The following is a 19,063-nucleotide window of genomic DNA, read 5'->3' as shown; positions in this document are numbered from 1 at the left end:
TATTTTTTTTGCAAACTGTAATCTGGCCATCCAGTTTTTGTGGCTAACTAGTGGTTTGCATCTTGCAGTGTGACCTTTGTATTTATGTTCATGAAGTCTTCAGCAAATAGTAGTTTCTGACACATTTACATTTGTCCCCATGAAGACTGTGAAATAGTGAAGATTTTTCTGTCATCAGCAGTGAAGCTCTTCCTTGGCCTACTAGTCCCTTTGTGATTAGTGATCTCACTAGAGTGTTTTTTGTTCTTAATGATATTCCAGATAGTTCATTTAAGTAATTCTAATGTTTTACCAATGTCTCCAATGGTTTATACCTTTTTTTTTTGACATCCGGCGCCGCCGAGAGTGGCAGCCTTTTCAGCAGCTCCGTATATGACTGTATGTGTACTTTTCTACTTTTATTTTTCTATTTTTATTTATTGATCAATCCTATCACTTTATTTTATGTGGATTTGTTCACTGGACACACTTACTTTTACAACGTGGGCATGGACTTTTACACGCCGAGACTCGCCTATTCAAGTACTCAACTTCGAGCGCTGAGAACAAATGCCAGTGCCAATGTGGTTCCCTATTTACCCAATGAGGTAAGAAGGCGGTATCGTGGCAGCAGAGCGGGCACAAAGCTGAAAATGAAGCGGCTTGCGAGAAAGTGGCGTTTTAAACCTTCGGTGCCTTCTGTGATTCTGGGGAATGTGAACTCAATCTCAAATAAGATCGACGAACTGGCTGCGCTGGTAAAAAATGTCAGAACCTACAGAGAATGCAGTTTGTTGTGTTTCTGCGAAACGTGGTTAACTAACACCATCCCAGATGCTAACGTGGAGATACCCGGGTTTAGCACAGTTAGAACGGATAGAGACGCAAGTACCTGCGGGAAGCACAAAGGAGGAGGACTCGCTCTCTATGTTAATACACGGTGGTGTAACTCTGGACATGTTAACGTCAAAATCTCCACTTGCTGCAGGGACATCGAACTGTTGGCCGTAGGTTTGCGTCCCTATTACTTGCCCAGAGAGTTTGGACACGTCGTTGTTGTTATTGTATACATTCCTCCTCGGGCAGACGTGGAGAGAGCGTGTGACATCATCCATTCTGCTGTTGCTAAGTTTACAAACGTAGCACCCTGAGGCGCTTGTGCTAATCGCTGGAGACTTTAACCATGTGACGCTGGACAAAACATTATCTGCCTTCTCCCAGTATGTGGACTGTAACACCTGGGGAAATAAGACTATTGATTTACTGTATGCAAATGTTAAAGACGCATACAGCGCCACCCCCGCTGCCTGCGCTTGGGAAAGCAGATCATAACCTGGTTTTGCTTCAGCCTCACTACAAACCAAAAGTGAGGGTCCTACCTGCAACCACACGATCATTCAGGAAGTGGACCCTGGAGGCTGAGAATACTCTGAGAGAATGTTTTGGAACTACAGACTGGGATATCCTGCAGGGATCATATTGTGAGAACATTGAGGAAGTTGTTGACTGCACTACTGACTATATCAACTTCTGTATGGACATTGTAGTTCCAGTAAGAACTGTACGCTGCTGTGCTAACAACAAGCCATGGATTACAAGTGACATCAAGGGCCTTTTGAACCAGAAGAAAAGGGCTTTTAAAGACCGTGATCAGCATGAGCTCAAGCGCGTGCAGAAGGAACTCCGAGTCCAGCTCAGGGTGGCGAAGAAGCAATACAAGAGAAAGCTGGAGCAGAAGTTGCAGAATAACAGCATGAAGGAAGTGTGGGATGGGATGAAGATCATCACTGGCTGTAGCTCGAAGCGGGGTACTACCATCGAGAGAGACGTGAAGAGAGCAAACCAAATGAACATCTTCTTAACAGGTTTGACCACCCTAACCCACCGTCATTCTCACCTCGGAGTACTGCACCCTCCACACATCCTTCTGCTGATACCAGCATAAGAGAGACATCCCCACCCATAATTACAACAATGCAGGTGAGCAGAGAGCTGAGGAGACTTCGTGCCAGCAAAGCAGCAGGTCCAGATGGAGTAATGCCACGACTGCTGAAGGTCTGTGCATTGGAGCTGGGGGGGTCCTCTACAGCGCATCTTCAACCTGAGCTTGGAACAGGGGAGAGTCCTGAGGCTTTGGAAAACATCTTGCATCACCCCCAGTCCCAAAGGTATCACGCCCTAGTGAGCTGAATGATTTTCGGCCTGTTGCTCTGACATCACATATGATGAAGTCCATGGAGAGGCTGCTGCTTCACCACCTTAGGCCACAGGTTCAACACGCCCTTGACCCTCTGCAGTTTGCATATCAGGAGAAGGTGGGAGCGGAGGATGCCATCATCTATATGCTACACCGATCCCCTCTCCCACTTAGACAGAGGCAGTGGTGCTGTAAGAATTATGTTTCTAGACTTCTCTAGCGCCTTCAACACAATCCAACCTCTGCTCCTTAGGGACAAGCTGACAGAGATGGGAGTAGATTCATACCTAGTGGCATGGATCGTGGACTATCTTAAAGACAGACCTCAGTATGTGCGTCTTGGGAACTGCACGTCTGACATTGTGGTCAGCAACACAGGAGCGCCACAAGGGACTGTACTTTCTCCGGTCCTGTTCAGCCTATATACATCGGACTTCCAATACAACTCGGAGTCCTGCCACGTGCAAAAGTTTGCTGATGACACTGCTATCGTGGGCTGCATCAGGAATGGGCTGGAGGAGGAGTATAGGGACCTAATCAATGACTTTGTTAAATGGTGCGACTCAAACCACCTACAACTGATCACCAGCAAAACCAAGGAGCTGGTGGTGGATTTTAGGAGGCCCAGACCCCTCATGGACCCTGTGATCATCAAAGGTGACTGTGTGCAGATGGTACAGACCTATAAATATCTGGGAGTGCAGCTGGATGATAAATTAGACTGGACTGCCAATACTGATGCTCTGTGCAAGAAAGGACAGAGCCGGGTTATACTTCCTTAGAAGGCTGGCGTCCTTCAACATCTGCAATAAGATGCTGCAGATGTTCTATCAGACAGTTGTGGTGAGCGCCCTCTTCTACGCAGTGGTGTGCTGGGGAGGCAGCATTAAGAAGAAAGACGCCTCATGCCTGGACAAACTGGTGAGGAAGGCAGGCTCTATTGTTGGCATGGAGCTGGACAGTTTAACATCTGTGGCAGAGCGAAGGGCGCTCAGCAGGCTCCTATCAATTATGGAGAATCCACTGCATCCACTAAATAGTATCATCTCCAGACAGAGGAGCAGCTTCAGCGACAGACTGCTGTCACTGTCCTGCTCCACTGACAGATTGAGGAGATCGTTCCTCCCCCAAACTATGCGACTCTTCAATTCCACCCGGGGGGGTAAACGTTAACATTTAACATTATACAAAGTTATTGTCTGTTTTTCACCTGCATTATTATTATTATCAATGTTTAATTTAATATTATTTATTGTGTCAGTATACTGCTACTGAATAATGTGAATATCTATCTATCTATCTATCTATCTATCTATCTATCTATCTATCTATCTATCTATCTATCTGTCTGTCTGTCTGTCTGTCTGTCTGTCTGTCTGTCTGTCTGTCTGTCTGTCTGTCTGTCTGTCTGTCTGTCTGTCTGTCTATTCTTGTTTTTCAGCCTCATAGCGGCTTCTTTGACCTACAGTGGCACAGCTCTCTCCTTATGTTGAACAATGGCAAATACAGATTCCAAAGTTAGTCTGTAGGTTGAAGCAAGCCTATGTATATTATGCTTGCACTAATGAATCAATTAAACACACCTGAGGAGCCACAAGCACATATGATGCCAGTTGTCCCAAATATTATGGTGCCCTGAATCGAGGGGACCATATATAAAAAATGTAATTTCTACATGCTGTGAATGAAATGTATGTATGTAAAAGTCTGCAATATGCACTTCAATCATGTTTGAATGGTTTGATTTGTAATTTTAAAGCTGTGGACTAAATTGAGGAAAAACATGTGTTTGTCCCAAACATTATGAGAGAGTACTGTATAACATATTTATACATACAAAAATACATGTTTGCAGTTCGTTAGTAGATCTGTAGGGTCAAAACTGTAAAAACATTTCATTTCACATTCTTTTAGTTATTGACCTTTTTTTTTGTGTAAAATTTGTTTTCATTTATCCTTGTGTCCTCTTAAGGTTTTCACAAGGTACACAGTTTTATTTTCCTCATTCCAGAGATATACATCTTAGGTTGATTGGCCATTCAAAATGGGCCCATTCCAAGCAACTGTTGGTATGTGAGAGTATGTCCACTAATAAAAGTGCCACCCCATCCAGGGTTTGTTCTTGCCTTGTGCCATCTGCTGGCAGAGTTAATACGAACTCCCTGAAACCTGGATTATGGTGTGAGAGATGGGTGATTTGCTCTTACTCTTTTGTGTTCAGAGTAGTTTTGGACAATGTGCTCTTCATGTTATCACCATGCTCATCATTGTATAGTAAAATTATTCATCTATTATGTATTTCTTAGGAAGAAAAAGTGTCATCTGTTCTGTAGTGTAACAAAACTAAAAAATTTAGATTTTGCTTTCTTTACCATCTGCGTTCTCTTGGTTTTATGACAATAGAATTCCCCAGTCATGTTCATGCTCAAAATCTTTTGATCACCCCTTGTTTATGCATGTCAGCATTACCCACATATTTAATTTGACCACTTTTCAGAGCCTTTGGTCCTGGTTATATAGAAATTTCAGATGGCAGTGTTTTAATAGTGAATTAATATATATAGTTCAAGTTGGTTTTGTTCTTTTTTCTTTTTCTTTAGTTTATTTAACTTTGGGTCATGTTACCTCAAGCCCTTTTTTTTTCTTCTTCAACCTGTTGTTTTTCTTGTGCTTGTACTTTGTGCATCCACTGATCTACCTCCACACTGTTGTCCCTTTTTTTTTTTTGTCATGTTATTTTTAGGTTGTAAGTCAGCGGTTTCCACAGAACAGCATCGGTGCAGTAGGAAGTGCCATGTTTCTCAGATTTATCAACCCTGCTATTGTTTCCCCTTATGAAGCAGGAATTTTGGAGAAGAAACCTCATCCCAGGATTGAAAGAGGCCTAAAGCTTATGTCTAAAGTAATTAAATCATGATTTGAATTATTTTATACCATACAGTGTATGGTAAAGTTGTAGTAGAGTTTTATAAATTAAACTTTTTTAATAGATACTTAACTATGAATCTCTGCAACTGTTAACCCTGATAACAGTATTTTCTGTTTATTGTCAAGTGTACATTAAAAAAAAAATGAAATCTTTACTTGAATGTCTCCCAAAGGCTAGTGACAGTAGTACAGTAACATCCACAGACACACAAAGCAATTGAATTTAACCATGTTCTAGGTATTAAAAACATTATTATTGTAAGTATCTAAAATGGTATTATCCTTATTTTTCTTCCCTCAGATTCTTCAAAGCATTGCTAATCATGTTGTATTTACAAAAGAAGAACATATGAGGCCTTTCAATGATTTTGTTAAAAGTAATTTTGATGCTGCAAGAAGGTATATTTTGAAATGCTTTGTCACTTCAACAAATATTTTTTTGGTCCTGTGATAAGTGGTCTTATATCTTAAAATTTTGTGTCACAGGCTGCCTTTTTAATTGTACTATCTCTGAATTATTTTTGATGTAATTTGTGTAATAATGTTTTTAGTATTTTTTCAGATAGAGTAATTAAGAATTTATTACTTTTTTACCATGCTGTATATATTAATAAGTCTTTTCACAACTCAGGAACATTGTTTTCCGGAACCAATGAGTTCCTGTACGATATAGACCCTGAGCCACTTGTGATTCTTGGCTACTTTTGTGTGTTGTGTTCTCAGCGCAGAATAGGACCTGTAACCTTTATGCAAAATAGGTGACTTGCGAAGTGAGGCACATTCTGGAGTTCATTTATGGTGATTATTGCTTCAATGCAGTGCATGGTATGGGTCACCAGGGACATGGGTATGAAGAATGATGCAGTGTGATCAGAAATTCACAGACGATCCCCTCATCATATTGCTTTGAACCAATTGTGACTTCATGGGGAAAGAATATTGCTTAGATGCAGTGCATAGCATGACGCACAAAGGAGGCGCCTTTGAAGAGAGATGCTTTACAAAGTGTGGCCCAGTTATTGTGGGACACCCTGCCTTTTTGCTTTGCTGCAGCAGACCAGGAAGGTGGCTATGAAGTGTGATACGGTGCAAAGTGCAGCACTCCATATTCATCAATGACTCCCATGAAGTTCAAACTAGTAACAGATTTATGAGATGGCGCCAGTGCTTGTGTTCAACAAGTCAGAACAATTCATTGCTCAAGCTTCACCCAGAATAGTTCTTGGTTGAATGAAGTGTAGTTTTAGCTCCCTGAAGTAGGACCCAAAAAAAGTACTAGGAACTACAAATGGCCAGATTACCTGCATTGGGAATGTTACAAACATTCCTGAGTTTCTAAAAACTTCCTTGTTCCTGAAAAAATGTTCCTGTGATGGGAAAGTACCAAATGTGATCTCTAGTTTATAAGTTTATTTATTTATTGCGTGATTGATTTTTTTACATTTTTCTGGCAAGGTAGCCACCTGACAGTTGTTTTTTTTTTTAATTACTTTCAGATTCTTCCTTGACATTGCATCAGACTGCCCAGCTACTGACACAGTTAATCACAGCTTGTCCTTTATCAGTGATGGGAATGTGTTGGCATTGCACCGCTTGCTGTGGAACAATCAAGAGAAAATAGGACAGTATTTATCCAGTAACCGGTGAGTTTTTTTTTTCCTCAGCAGAGTGAAATATATATATATGGTTATTCATTTCAGAGTTTTCATGTTAATGCATTAAAGGGATGTTTGGGTCAGAGTTTTCTTAATGTTATAAGCAGAAGATACTGTTTTGTTTTGTGATGATCCATGCTATCTTAGAAAACACTATGTCATTTTGACTAACATGGAAGTCTTGGTTTTTTGTTTTTTTTATGCAAATTTTGTCTTACATTTTAAATCGTGTTTTCAGGGATCACAAGGCAGTAGGAAGACGGCCTTTTGATAAAATGGCCACTCTGTTGGCATACCTTGGCCCACCTGAGCACAAGCCTGTTGCAGACACACACTGGTCTAGTCTCCAATCTTACTAGCTCCAAGTTTGAAGAGTTCATGACAAGGTGGGGGCTCATAAACCTAAAAATAAAGTTTAATACCTTATAACTAATTTAAATTTATTTTAAAGAAATTCTTACTTTTTCTGAATGTATGTTGTTTTTTAGTTAGTGAAGAAATTTAGAACAGTATACATAGATACATCTACTATATAATAGTGGAAACTTGTATACTGTGTAAGCGATGTATATGTTTCTATTAAATTAAATGCCCAGTAATTATGTCAATAAGCCTTCAGTGTTTTAAAGTTAATCTGTAAGAGTTAATATTAATAAAAGTTACTCTTAAGTATAGTATACGCATTTAGGAAAGTATGTTAATGAAAAGTAAATTGATATTGTTTCAGCAAAGCAAACTTTTTTATGTCAAGAATAAGCTGTATATGGTTAGAAATAATGATTTAGTACAAGGTTTGTGCTGGTGATAGACTGTACTTTAATACTCACGTTCAGTCATGGGGGAACCATGTGGCTGCAGGTTTTTGTACTAAACCGTTTGTCCTCTTAATTGGATTCCTACCCTAAATAAGCAAGCCAGCATTTCCTAGTTTCTGTGTTTTTTTTTTTTTTTTTGCATCCATCCACAAATTACAATATTTTTACTGAAAGCAGAAATTCATATATGCTAGATGGGCAAGAATATTTTAAGGTTCTAGTTATTTAGATAATTATTTACTAATAGTACACAACACTAACGTAGAATCATGTTATGTTGATGGCTGCCCTGCTTAACATTAATTGTTGTTATTCAGACACAATTAAAAACTGAACCCATAGAAGAAGTGAATTTAAAAAAAAAAAAACAACAACAACAAAGTAAAAACTTAAAAGATGCCGAAAAAAATACATCTTAATGTCCTATAAATGTAAATCTGACACTACTGCACTTTTCTAAATAAAAAAAACAGGTCACCTAAATAATGAGATGACGTTGTCTGGTTGAAAAGCTGGTCGGAACATAAACCTGCAGCCCCAAAGTGTCACCAAGACTGAACTTGAGAACCTCTGCTTTAACCTACATACAGTAGTTTATATTTGATGCAATTTTTTTTGAACATTGTATATAAATTACATGGATTATAACTAGTTTCTAGTAGTATTTTTGACCTTGTTTTCTTTAAGTAGAACTTGTACAGCACAAACTTCAATTAATTTCATTAAAACTAGGGGGCTTCGCTCGCCAACCCCCCGTGTTTGGTTTTCCGGATACACACTTTTAAGATTTTTTTTTTTCTTTGAATTGTTGCTATTAAGATTTTTTTTTTCTTTGAATTGTTGCTATTTCATTAGTTTCACTTTTATTTCAGAACTTTTGTAAAAACAATATTTGTAATCTTGCGAGTCCAAATATGCTGAATCTTTTTAATGAGGTCAGGATAGGTTTCTCTGTTTGGAATTTCAGCACAGACAAAACGATCTACATCATCAGCAGTTAATAATTTTTTTTACAAAGTAAAAAAGTAAGTAGAGTTCTGCATTGGACTCCTATCTGTAAAGTCATGCTATTTTCCTCTCACAGTTCCAAAAGTACATGGGGTTTACCAAGGTGATACCCCAGCTTTTGTCTAGGTTTTTTTTACAAGGGCTAGACAGAATGTTTTTGACTCCTGGGGTAAATGTAGCTTTTTAAACAAGCAGACAGATAAATATATATACATGAACAAAGTAACCAATAAATGCATGTGCGGTAAACTGTTTTTGAAATTCTCAAGATTCTTTGTCACATGCATAGTTACAGGACAACACGCAGTGAAATGCATCCTGATCCGCTTATCAAAAACTGTGCAAAGTTAGAAGAATATCAGATTAACAAAATGTCATAGATTATAAGGTAACAGTATAGTACAGCGGTTCTCAACCTGTGGATCGCGACCCCGTTGGGGGTCGAATGACAATTTGCCAGGGGTCGCCTAAGATCATTGGAAATATGGGTTTTGTCTATTCTAATGTGTAAAACTTGTTATTGTACAAATTTTTTCCTTTGGTAGTTACTAGTTTTTTTACTATAATTGTCATTCGAGGATAGATGTTGCAGAAAATTGAATCAGAATAATTTAAACGTTTTAATTGTCGTAACTTTATTATTTTTAACTGTTTACATTACTGTACACAGTTTTACGTAACGTCACGCCGTTGCGGGGATTTACACATTTCGTGACGTAATTGAAATCACATCCGTTTCTAATTAGTAAAGCATAAACAAACGTTTTATAGTCCGTGTTATTGAAGCTATTGTTATATAATATTTTCATTAGCGAACCAACCCATGACAATGGATCATATAGAGAAGAACGTTAAGAAAAGAAAATATAGTGACGATTTTTTTACAATATGGTCTTACTTCAATAGTTACAGCAGGATTTGAGAAACCGCAATGCGTTATTTGTAATGAAGTTCTATCAGCTGAATCTATGAAGCCGAACAAACTGAAACGTCATTTTGATAGCAAGCATCCGAGCTTTGCCGGCAAGGATACCCAATATTTTAGAAGCAAAGCTGATAGAGTCAAGAAAGCCAGACTTGACACTGGTGGCAAGTACCACCAACAAAACGTAGCAGCTGTTGAAGCTTCATATTTGGTGGCTCTCAGAATCACCAGAGCTATGAAACCTCACACCATTGCTGAAGATTTAATGTTGCCAACGGCCAAAGACATTGTTCGAGTTATGATCGGAGCCGAATTTGTTACGAAATTGAGTGCAGTTTCCTTATCTAACGACACTGTCCGCAGAAGAATAGGTGACATGTCTGCTGATATTATTGATCAGGAAATGAAATCTGCTCCACTTCCAATATTTAGCATCCAGCTTGATGAATCTACAGACGTTGCAAACTGTTCACAATTACTGGTTTACGTGAGGTATATTAATGATGGCGAATTTAGAGATGAGTTTCTTTTTTTGCAAACCTCTTGAAATGACAACTACTGCATGTGATGTATTTGACACAATTGGTTCATTTCTGAAAGAGCATAAGATCTCTTGGGAAAAGGTTTGTGGTGTTTGCACAGATGGTGCTCCAGCTATGCTAGGATGTCAGTCTGGATTTCAACGTTTGGTGCTGAATGAGTCACCAAAAGTCATCGGAACTCACTGTATGATTCATCGACAAATATTAGCAACGAAGACGCTGCCACAAGAGTTACAAGAAGTAATGAAAAGCGTTGTAAGTTCCGTCGCTTTGTATGATTCATCGACAAATATTAGCAACGAAGACGCTGCCACAAGAGTTACAAGAAGTAATGAAAAGCGTTGTAAGTTCCGTCAATTTTGTAAAAGCGAGTGCTTTAAATGGTCGACTGTTTTTGAAACTTTGTAATGAGTTGGATGCGTCCAACAATGCTCTGCTATTTCACACTGAAGTGAGATGGTTGTCGAGAGGAAAAGTTTTAAAACGTGTTTTTGATCTTCGTGATGAACTAAAAACGTTTCTTAATCAGAAAGCATGGTGGACATCTTTGCCATCTTGAATGAGTTAAATTTATCACTGCAAGGACCAAATGCAACATGCCTCGATTTATCTGAAAAGATACGATCATTATAAATGAAACTTCAGCTTTGGCAAAAAAAAAATTGGATGAAAATAAAATTTACATGTTGCCCACCTTATCTGCTTTCTTTGAGGAAAATGACATTGAACCTGACAAAGGATTACAATGATAATTTCTGTGAAACAACATTTGCACATGCTTGCGGACGAAATTTGATCGTACTTTCCAAATCTACCTGACACCCCGTTTGCACTTGCTAGAAGTCCATTCACAGTCAAAGTTGAAGATGTTCCTGAGACAGCACAAGAGGAGTTATTGAACTCATTAACAGCAATGTAGCGAGAAGTGATTTATCTTCAATGTCAGTTACAAAATTCTGGATCAAGTGTTTGCAGTCATATCCTGTTCTGTCTGAGACTGTGTTGCGCCTTCTTCTTCCATTTCCAACAACATATGTTTGCGAAACAGGGTTTTCCAGCTTGTTGGTTATCAAGTCTAAATACAGAAGTAGATTTGTTGCAGAAGATGATCTTCGTTGTGCTCTTGCAAAGACTGCCCTGAGAATTTCTGATCTGGTGAGAAAAAAGCAGCCTCAACCTTCGCACTGACGTTGGCTTTTTACGCGTACTGTCGCAACAATTTTGTAGCAATGTAGTTTACTGTTGTTATATTAAGACTGTTACCCATGCTACGCCATGCTTTTCACATTTTCACATAAGTATACAACATGAATACAGTTCAGTACACAATGAAGAAAAACAAATAAATGTAAGTCATAAAGACAAATTTTAATTTATTTGTAATTAGAAATAAATATTTCACAATATATAATTACATATTGTTTTTGTTATTAATCACTACGCTTTAATTATGTTCAATTTGTAACAATGAAAATACATCCTGCATATCAGATACTAGCAAAATACCTGTGCTTCGCAGCGGCGAAGTACTGCTTTAAAATTTTAAATATTAAACTGAGGGAAAATGTACCAATAATTATTTGTTAAGGATCTCTTTGTATACCACGTTGTCAGTTCGCCCCTCCAGTTGTAATATGACCAAGCTGTGCGCTGAGCTTACTCTTGAGCATGCAACGTATAGTTGGCCATGTGAAAAGCAATCTTGCCTCAAATCAATGCCAACCTTTTGTAGGGTCTGTCCCAGAGACTTATTTATTGTCATTGCGAAGCAGAGCCTTACTGGAAATTGGAGGCATTTGAATTGAAATAGGAGATCAGAGGGTATAACGGGGATGCGAGGAATAAAAATTCTCTCCCCTGAGCCACCGCCAGTAAAAATAGTTGCTTCAATTAGGTTCTTTTGCAGGCATGTGACCTGAAGTCTCGTGCCGTTACAAAGTTTCGGTGGCTGTAAGTTTCTCAGTAACATTATTGGTGCCCCAACCTTCAAAATTAGATTATGCTCAGGAGTGCCTGGAGGATTCAGAGTGTGGACCGAGCTGCAGGCTATGGACGTATATATGTATGTAAGTAGGATTCAGTTTGCGCTGGGAACCCGCGTACCAAATTTCTTGAAGATGGGCCCATTAAGTAACAAAGTTCAATATGGCGGCCGACAGTGGTGTCATACCACCGAAATAAGTACGTACATCGGTTTCGGTTAGTGCAGGGAAGCCGCCTACCAAATTTCATGAAGATGGGGCCATAAATAAGAAAGTTTAACATGGCGGACGTTGTCGACCGTTATGACCGTTACGCGTAGAATTTTGAAATGCAACCTGCTTAACTTTTGTAAGTAAGCTGTAAGGAATGAGCCTGCCAAATTTCAGCCTTCTACCTACACGGGAAGTTGGAGAGTTAGTGATGAGTGAGTCAGTGAGGGCTTTGCCTTTTATTAGTATAGATGTATACAGTATGTGTATGTATATATGTGTGTGTGTGTGTATATATATAATATATATATATATATATATATATATATATATATATATATATATATAGCTGTACCCGACCACGCGTTGGTGTGGCTCAGTCTGGTTAAATGGAAAAGAAAGAAAAGAGAAAGCGCACGTTTCTAATATGCTTAAATTCACAATGCTTGTGGGTATACAATATTTTTTTGTTGTTCCATTGTCTGTGCAGAATGTTAGACTGAATAATATTGTTAAGTTCGTAGACGTCTTTGTTTTTGGCCGTAAGAATAGCTCGTTCACTCAGCCAATCGTGATTCTTATAATTGGTTTGAATATTGGGAAATAATTTTTCAACCAATTCTTCTTTTGACGTCACTAAATTGCAGAAGTTATGAGGCAATGAAATTCGTCCTGAGGTCAGATCAGCCGGCACCTTTCCGTTCCCAATTTCCAGATTTCTCCAACCCCGTTATTGACAGTTTGCATTATTTGATTGAAAATGCCTTTTTGCTGAAGCGTTAGCTTAGGAATATTTGATTGCACATACGACAAAAGATCACCCGTGTTGTAATTTTGTTCACGGCGCAATTCTACATCGAACGAAGCAGGAGCAGATCGATTTGGTGATGGCATTCACAATTGATTGAGAACTTTGTTCGCGATTTCTAAGCACAAATCTTCAATCATTATCAACACTTACTTGTAGATTTCTGCTGTGAAATCCATTTTTATATTTGAATTTTACTTGCGTATTCGACGGAAAATATCTTCAGCCATGTGCGATTTATATTTCTCCCATAACTGTGTTGGAGATGAAGTAGAGCAGGCGGTCAATATGATTGCAAACAATGCACGAATTTGATTTGGATGTATGATTAACGTATACATCCCAGTGTCAGTCGTTCTCCAATAAATTCAGAGCTTGACATGTACTTCGGAAAGTGGCATGTGTAACGCCGTTGACAATTCTCAATTGCTGGAAAGACGTTGGACTGGGCACATTTACTAACAGCATGTGAACAAAGAAGCATTCATCTTGATTGGGATGCACGGTGTACAGTCTGCCTATCGTAGTTTCTTTGAATATGCCAGGTTGTCTGTCGACTCGCTCTCCTCGTTTGCGTCATTCAAATGATTTTCTACTCGCATTCCATGTGTAATACGTAGGCACTTCCGAATACAGCAGTGTTTTCGCAAACACGTCATTTTGACATAACGTAAAGAAAGCAGTTAACGTTGTAGCTGGTGGATTCAGGGCTATTTGTTGCACATTTGCAGCTGTGAAATAAACACGTCCATTTTTTAGATGTACTGCTAAGTGAACAACATCTGGACTTCGTTCATGTATGGGAAATGAAAGAATTCGCCATACAACTTCATTGCTGCTTATGTATCTTCCAGCCTAATACTGTGCGATTTCATCGATATGTATGACCGCATTCCTATCACTTCTTTCTGGTTGCACGCCAAAAACTGCCATGTCGCTGCCTTTATTCACGTACTTACAAATGTATTTGATCGAAACATTGAAAATGAATCGTAAAATATTTAGTATAGCGTGTGTTGCTCTTATGTCCAACAGATGGCGGTGTGTTTTCAAAAAAAGCATGTTTTTTACCTGTCACAGGTGTGACATCTATATAATATGTATATAAAAACACGCGTGTATTCGAATGCAACGTTGTGTCAAAATTTCAAAGCAATCGGTGAAGAACTTTCGGAGATTTAAGGTTTTGAACAAACGAACATTTACATTTTTATTTATATAGATGTGTATATATATATATATATATATATATATATATATATACATGTATATATATACATGTATATATATGGTTTTGGCAGCCAAGCGCTTTTTTTCCAACCTAGAAGATGTCTCTTGAGATCCGTTTAATCGCCTCGTTGATTGCATGTCTTCCAAGGTAGTTTCAATACCCATTTCCTGCACCGAGTCATCTCCCCTTTTATGAATGACTGTGTCAGTGGCCGTACTTTGTACAAGTCTTTGAACGCACTGAATACTTGTAACTGGTGTCGCCCGTTGGCTACTTTCGACAGGGAATGGAAGCAATTGTCGAGTAACAAAAATTATTTGTAAGTGATTTCGCATTGAAGAAATAGTAAAAACTTGATCACTTGGGTCAATACCTAAAGAAATACACCAGAATCTGTATGATTTAATTGTTGCTGTGTGTCTTCATAAACTATGGGAGGTTTGTAAGGAAACAAAGCATGAAGGAAACGAAGCTGCTCTTCAGTGAGGTTGATTTTTTTATCAGCGTTTAAACTGTCATAGACATGAATTACTGCACCATCATAATAGGTACACACCCAGTGAGTCACTCGTTCAGTAGCTGCAGAAGGTAATATTTGAATATGTTTTGCATTTTGTGGAATGGGCATTATAGGTATGTCAGGAGTCCACATTAGCAAAACCTTTTGAGGTTGGAAAATTGTATGCGCAGCTAAAATTGCGTTGAATTTGCTCATGTGATCTGTTGATAAATAATCATTATTTACCAACTCATTCATTGCAAAATCTGACAGTGGTAAGATCACTCCTTCCATAACACTAAACACAAACACTAAGTAGACACTAACACTAAAAAATGGCAACACCGCCGGGAAGAACACTAAATGAGATAAAGTAAAAGTCTACTAAACTTCTTTATTATAACTGCTTTATTGTAGCAGGTGAGGGGACGCTGGCGCACGCTTGTTGTTGCCGCTCCTCCCTGTTAACAACACTTTTCGCAAAATTCGCCTTAATTCTGCACTTTCTTACGCTTGTTTTATTTCGTTTATTGTACGTATAGTTGGTGGATACAGCTGACTCGAATTGCATGGATTTGGCTTAATATTTACAGATTTTATGGACTCCATTTTACTGGGAACAGCTGAGTCTGTGGATCACGGGACGAGACCTATGAACATTTCTTTGTACCTGGCGATGTAGCACCTCGGGATGATCTGTCTCCGTGATTATATTCGCTATGCTGATCTGCTCCCGTTTCATCTTACAGTACCCTACGATCGGGAACTGATCTGATGTTAATACTAACCTGGTTTATGGCTTATGGCTCCGGGGCGATCACGCCTGAAATTACCAAGCGTTACTGTTTATGGCTGTGTATTGGAACATCCAAATCCTGCTTCCTCCTCCTGCTGTGCTTTCTGCTGCTTGCTATCGCCGCTCACCTCTCGGTGATCATTACACTTTGTCTCGAGTGCGACTCGGGTATAACCTTTTTGCATAGAATTATACACCTATTTACACTCAGGGTTAACACCAAGGAGGTTAAAGTCCGCAGATACAAATGTATATGCAAAGAATTTAGGTGAGTGGGACATAAGTAAATGTACAGTGGACCCTTGACTTACGAACTTAATTTGTTCGCAAGGACTGGTTGTAACTCAAGTTGGTTGTAAGTCAAGACTATTTTTCCCATAAGAAATAATGGAAATACCCATAATGCATTCCGAACCTCCCACTGCAACACTTACTTAAGCTTTTCATAATAAAAAAGGGTTGTATAATGTGCATAATTTACCAAAACACCAATAATTTTTCTAATGTACTAACCAAAAAGTTATAAAAAGTGCCTAGCCTACCAGAAACAACAATTTCATACTGTACTCACCATTTAATTTGATCATCTTTGGGCTGCAGGAAGGGAGGAGGAGGAGAATGAAACGGAAGGTTTTTTAAAGGCTTTCTTTAACTTGTGCTCAGGCGTTTGCAATCATTTCAATAGCTTCTTTTGTGTTAATTTTAATCTCCTACTGACTACAAGTTATTCTGACGAGAATTTTTCTCAGCATTTCCTTGCGATAATACACTTTTAAGGTGCGAATGATGCCCAAATCCAATGGCTGAAGCGCTGCCGTGTACTCAATGGGAATGACACGCTGAAGTGCGTCCTGAAGCACGATTGCCGCATCTGTGGAAGCTTGTTTGTCCGTTGCCGGGCAGGGTAACAACAGACTCATAGTGCTGCAGTGAAGCGACACAGAAGCAAATCATAAAAGATCGGGGTTGCGCTATAAGTCCCTGTCTTGCCCCCCAAAACACGAGGTTGAGTCTCAGTACTTTAGCAAAACCAACTTTATTCAGCTTGAAACAGGAACGGCACGTTTATTGTAGTGTGATCTGCCAGTCTGCTGTACACAGACACAGCAGATCAGTGATCAAGTTACCTGTTACCTGCATTTACAATGTTCCTTGCATATCACCTATCGATATCTTTTCTGTTTGCTTTGGCTGAAGGACTCAGCACAGCTTTGAGCCAGCTGTTGCCCCAGCAACAGATAAACAGTCTTCCATGGACGCGGAGTTTGAACTTCGGGTCGCTCTTCGGCGTATCGTCTAGTTGGGGGAGGTCCCAAGAGAGTTTACAAACCTGACATTTTGTTGAATGAGTGCCGCATTAATAGGAATGTTTCTTGAACGCGCATCACTGAACCACATAAAAACTGCTTTTTCGACGTCTTCAAATGCAGCAGTTCACATACGTTTTGCAACCCAAGATTTTTCTTCTTTTTTTGCTCGGTCTTTCAAGAAAGTTGACAGCATCGATAGCGATAGCGAAATTCCGAATTCACAGGCAACGTCTTTTTTTTCTTTTTGCCGCAATCGAGAGCTGCAAAAAATGCAAAGTTTTTTTTTCTAATATGAACTGTTATCGTATTTTTCGTGTCTGTCGTTTCTATAGGAGGGTGACAATGAGTTAAATTCCAATGGATGTTTTTCAAATGTTGATGAGCAATAAGTAAAAGATATCACTGAAAACCGCAGGAAGTAAAAAAAAGGCAAAAAAAAAAAAACTATGAGGAAAGTCAGAAGAAAGAAAAAAAATTTACAGTGTTTCTGTTTGGGGGGGGTTGTTGTGCACAACTGAGCTGCGGTACAGAATTAACTGCTCTGTGAATGATTCATTCAAGCATTTCAAGGTCTTTAGGGCACTTCATTGTAATGAAAGTATCTGCTGAATGTACTTTGTAGTAACGAGATTTCTATAGACTCGCATCATATGGGGAAGCTGTCGGGACCATAAAAACACTTCACTGTAATGAAAATTTCGTTGTAAAGATATTCGCTATAACAGAATTTTACCTGTATATTGATAAATCACTGCACTGACCGAAATTACGTCCACAAACACATGTATCTGGGCTCAGACTGACGGTTACTAATGCTCTCGGCTGTTTGTTTACAATCACGCAAGTGGATACATGTGACCACATTCAGGTCGTAACGCAAGATGTTGGTCGTAAATCAAAATAAAAATTTTGGTCGTAAATCAAGTTGTTTGTATGTCAGGCCGGTCGTATATCAAGGGTCGACTGTAAGTGATTTTGGGGTCAGGAGTCCCCTTTCAAAGTCTGTAGATGCAAGTGTATTTTACAATGGAGTAGCTCATGGGGGACCTGTTAAATTTAAACTGACAGCATTGGTCCTGGCAACACGTACACTAACAGCCACATCACCTGGTACCCTCACTGGAATTTTGTGGTGTGCTTGCCAACCATTGACCTCTGCATTTTCCTGGGAGTTTCATCAAATTTTCTCCATCAAATTCACACCAAACTATACTCCTCAAACATGACAATTTTTTTTTTTCCTGTTCAGGATACTGCCCCTTCTTCAGTCATTTGCCCACCTCATTGGTTAATGCTTCAGGTTGTGTGGCTCATCAGTTACTTCTGATGTGTATTTATTTTTTGTTTCAGTGCAGAGCATGTGTATTAGTATAATATGAATAAATATTAAATAAAAACATAGGTCAACTTATTATGTTTTCTATAACATCACCAAATTTCAATCAAGTCAAAGTATTTTTTAAATTTCGGGGTATTCAGTTTTTCTATTGTTCTTTACCTCCAAATATAGATATATTGAAATGTCTTTTCTTATTGGATACCTACTGCCTTAAGATATACCATCTTGACCAATTTCAGCTTTTTAACTAAATGGGAAATACTGTGTTTTTTTGATTAGTGAGTGAGTCAGTTTGTCAGTCAACTTTGCATTATTTATGTGTATTTGTCTATGACACTCTTTTCTGTATGATATGCTGGACCAATTGTGAACAACATTAAGTTGATGTAACATAAATACCTAAATAATTTCCTTTGAGAAACATCTCCCTGCCAAATACTTTAATAAGCAGGAGACCATGAGCAATTGCCATGGACACCATTGATTTTTTAATCTCTTTTTAAAACAGTAAAACATCCTTCAAAGGGATGAAGGGTCTGGGCTTTTTTATATGGCGTTTGTGTTTAACAATACAAATGCTTATCTGTAAATAGTAAAATTTTTCACTCTTAGTTTAAATTGTATATGTTTATACTTTTGCCCATTATAAAGATTTTTTTAACTGGAATCACTACTGTAACAGTTTTAAGTAAAGCTCATTTACGTAGTTTTGAACAGTAACACATCACATTTTTCCTTTATTTTATTTTTTTTATTATTTCATCCAAGCAGTGAATAGTTGTGTCCATGATCTGCAGCAGTCAGTCAGTCATTTTCCAACCCACTATATCCTAACACAG

The 19,063-nt window shown here is 38.6% G+C and overlaps 1 protein-coding gene across 1 annotated transcript in view; it reads left to right on the top strand.

The window, feature by feature from the left end:
- The window catches only part of nf1a (neurofibromin 1a), a 456,100-nt gene that overhangs the window by 260,832 nt on the left and 176,205 nt on the right, over positions 1-19,063 (top strand). Inside the window, 5 exon segments of the mRNA XM_051931227.1 lie at positions 4,920-5,078; positions 5,406-5,503; positions 6,601-6,747; positions 6,998-7,106; positions 7,108-7,145. Of these exon segments, the coding sequence (XP_051787187.1) occupies positions 4,920-5,078; positions 5,406-5,503; positions 6,601-6,747; positions 6,998-7,106; positions 7,108-7,145 (551 nt within the window).

This window comes from Erpetoichthys calabaricus, chromosome 8, assembly GCF_900747795.2.
Source record: "Erpetoichthys calabaricus chromosome 8, fErpCal1.3, whole genome shotgun sequence".
NCBI classification, from domain to species: Eukaryota; Metazoa; Chordata; class Cladistia; order Polypteriformes; family Polypteridae; genus Erpetoichthys; species Erpetoichthys calabaricus.
The sequence above is the reverse complement of the archived record's forward strand: the minus strand, read 5'-3'. Positions and strand labels throughout refer to the sequence as shown.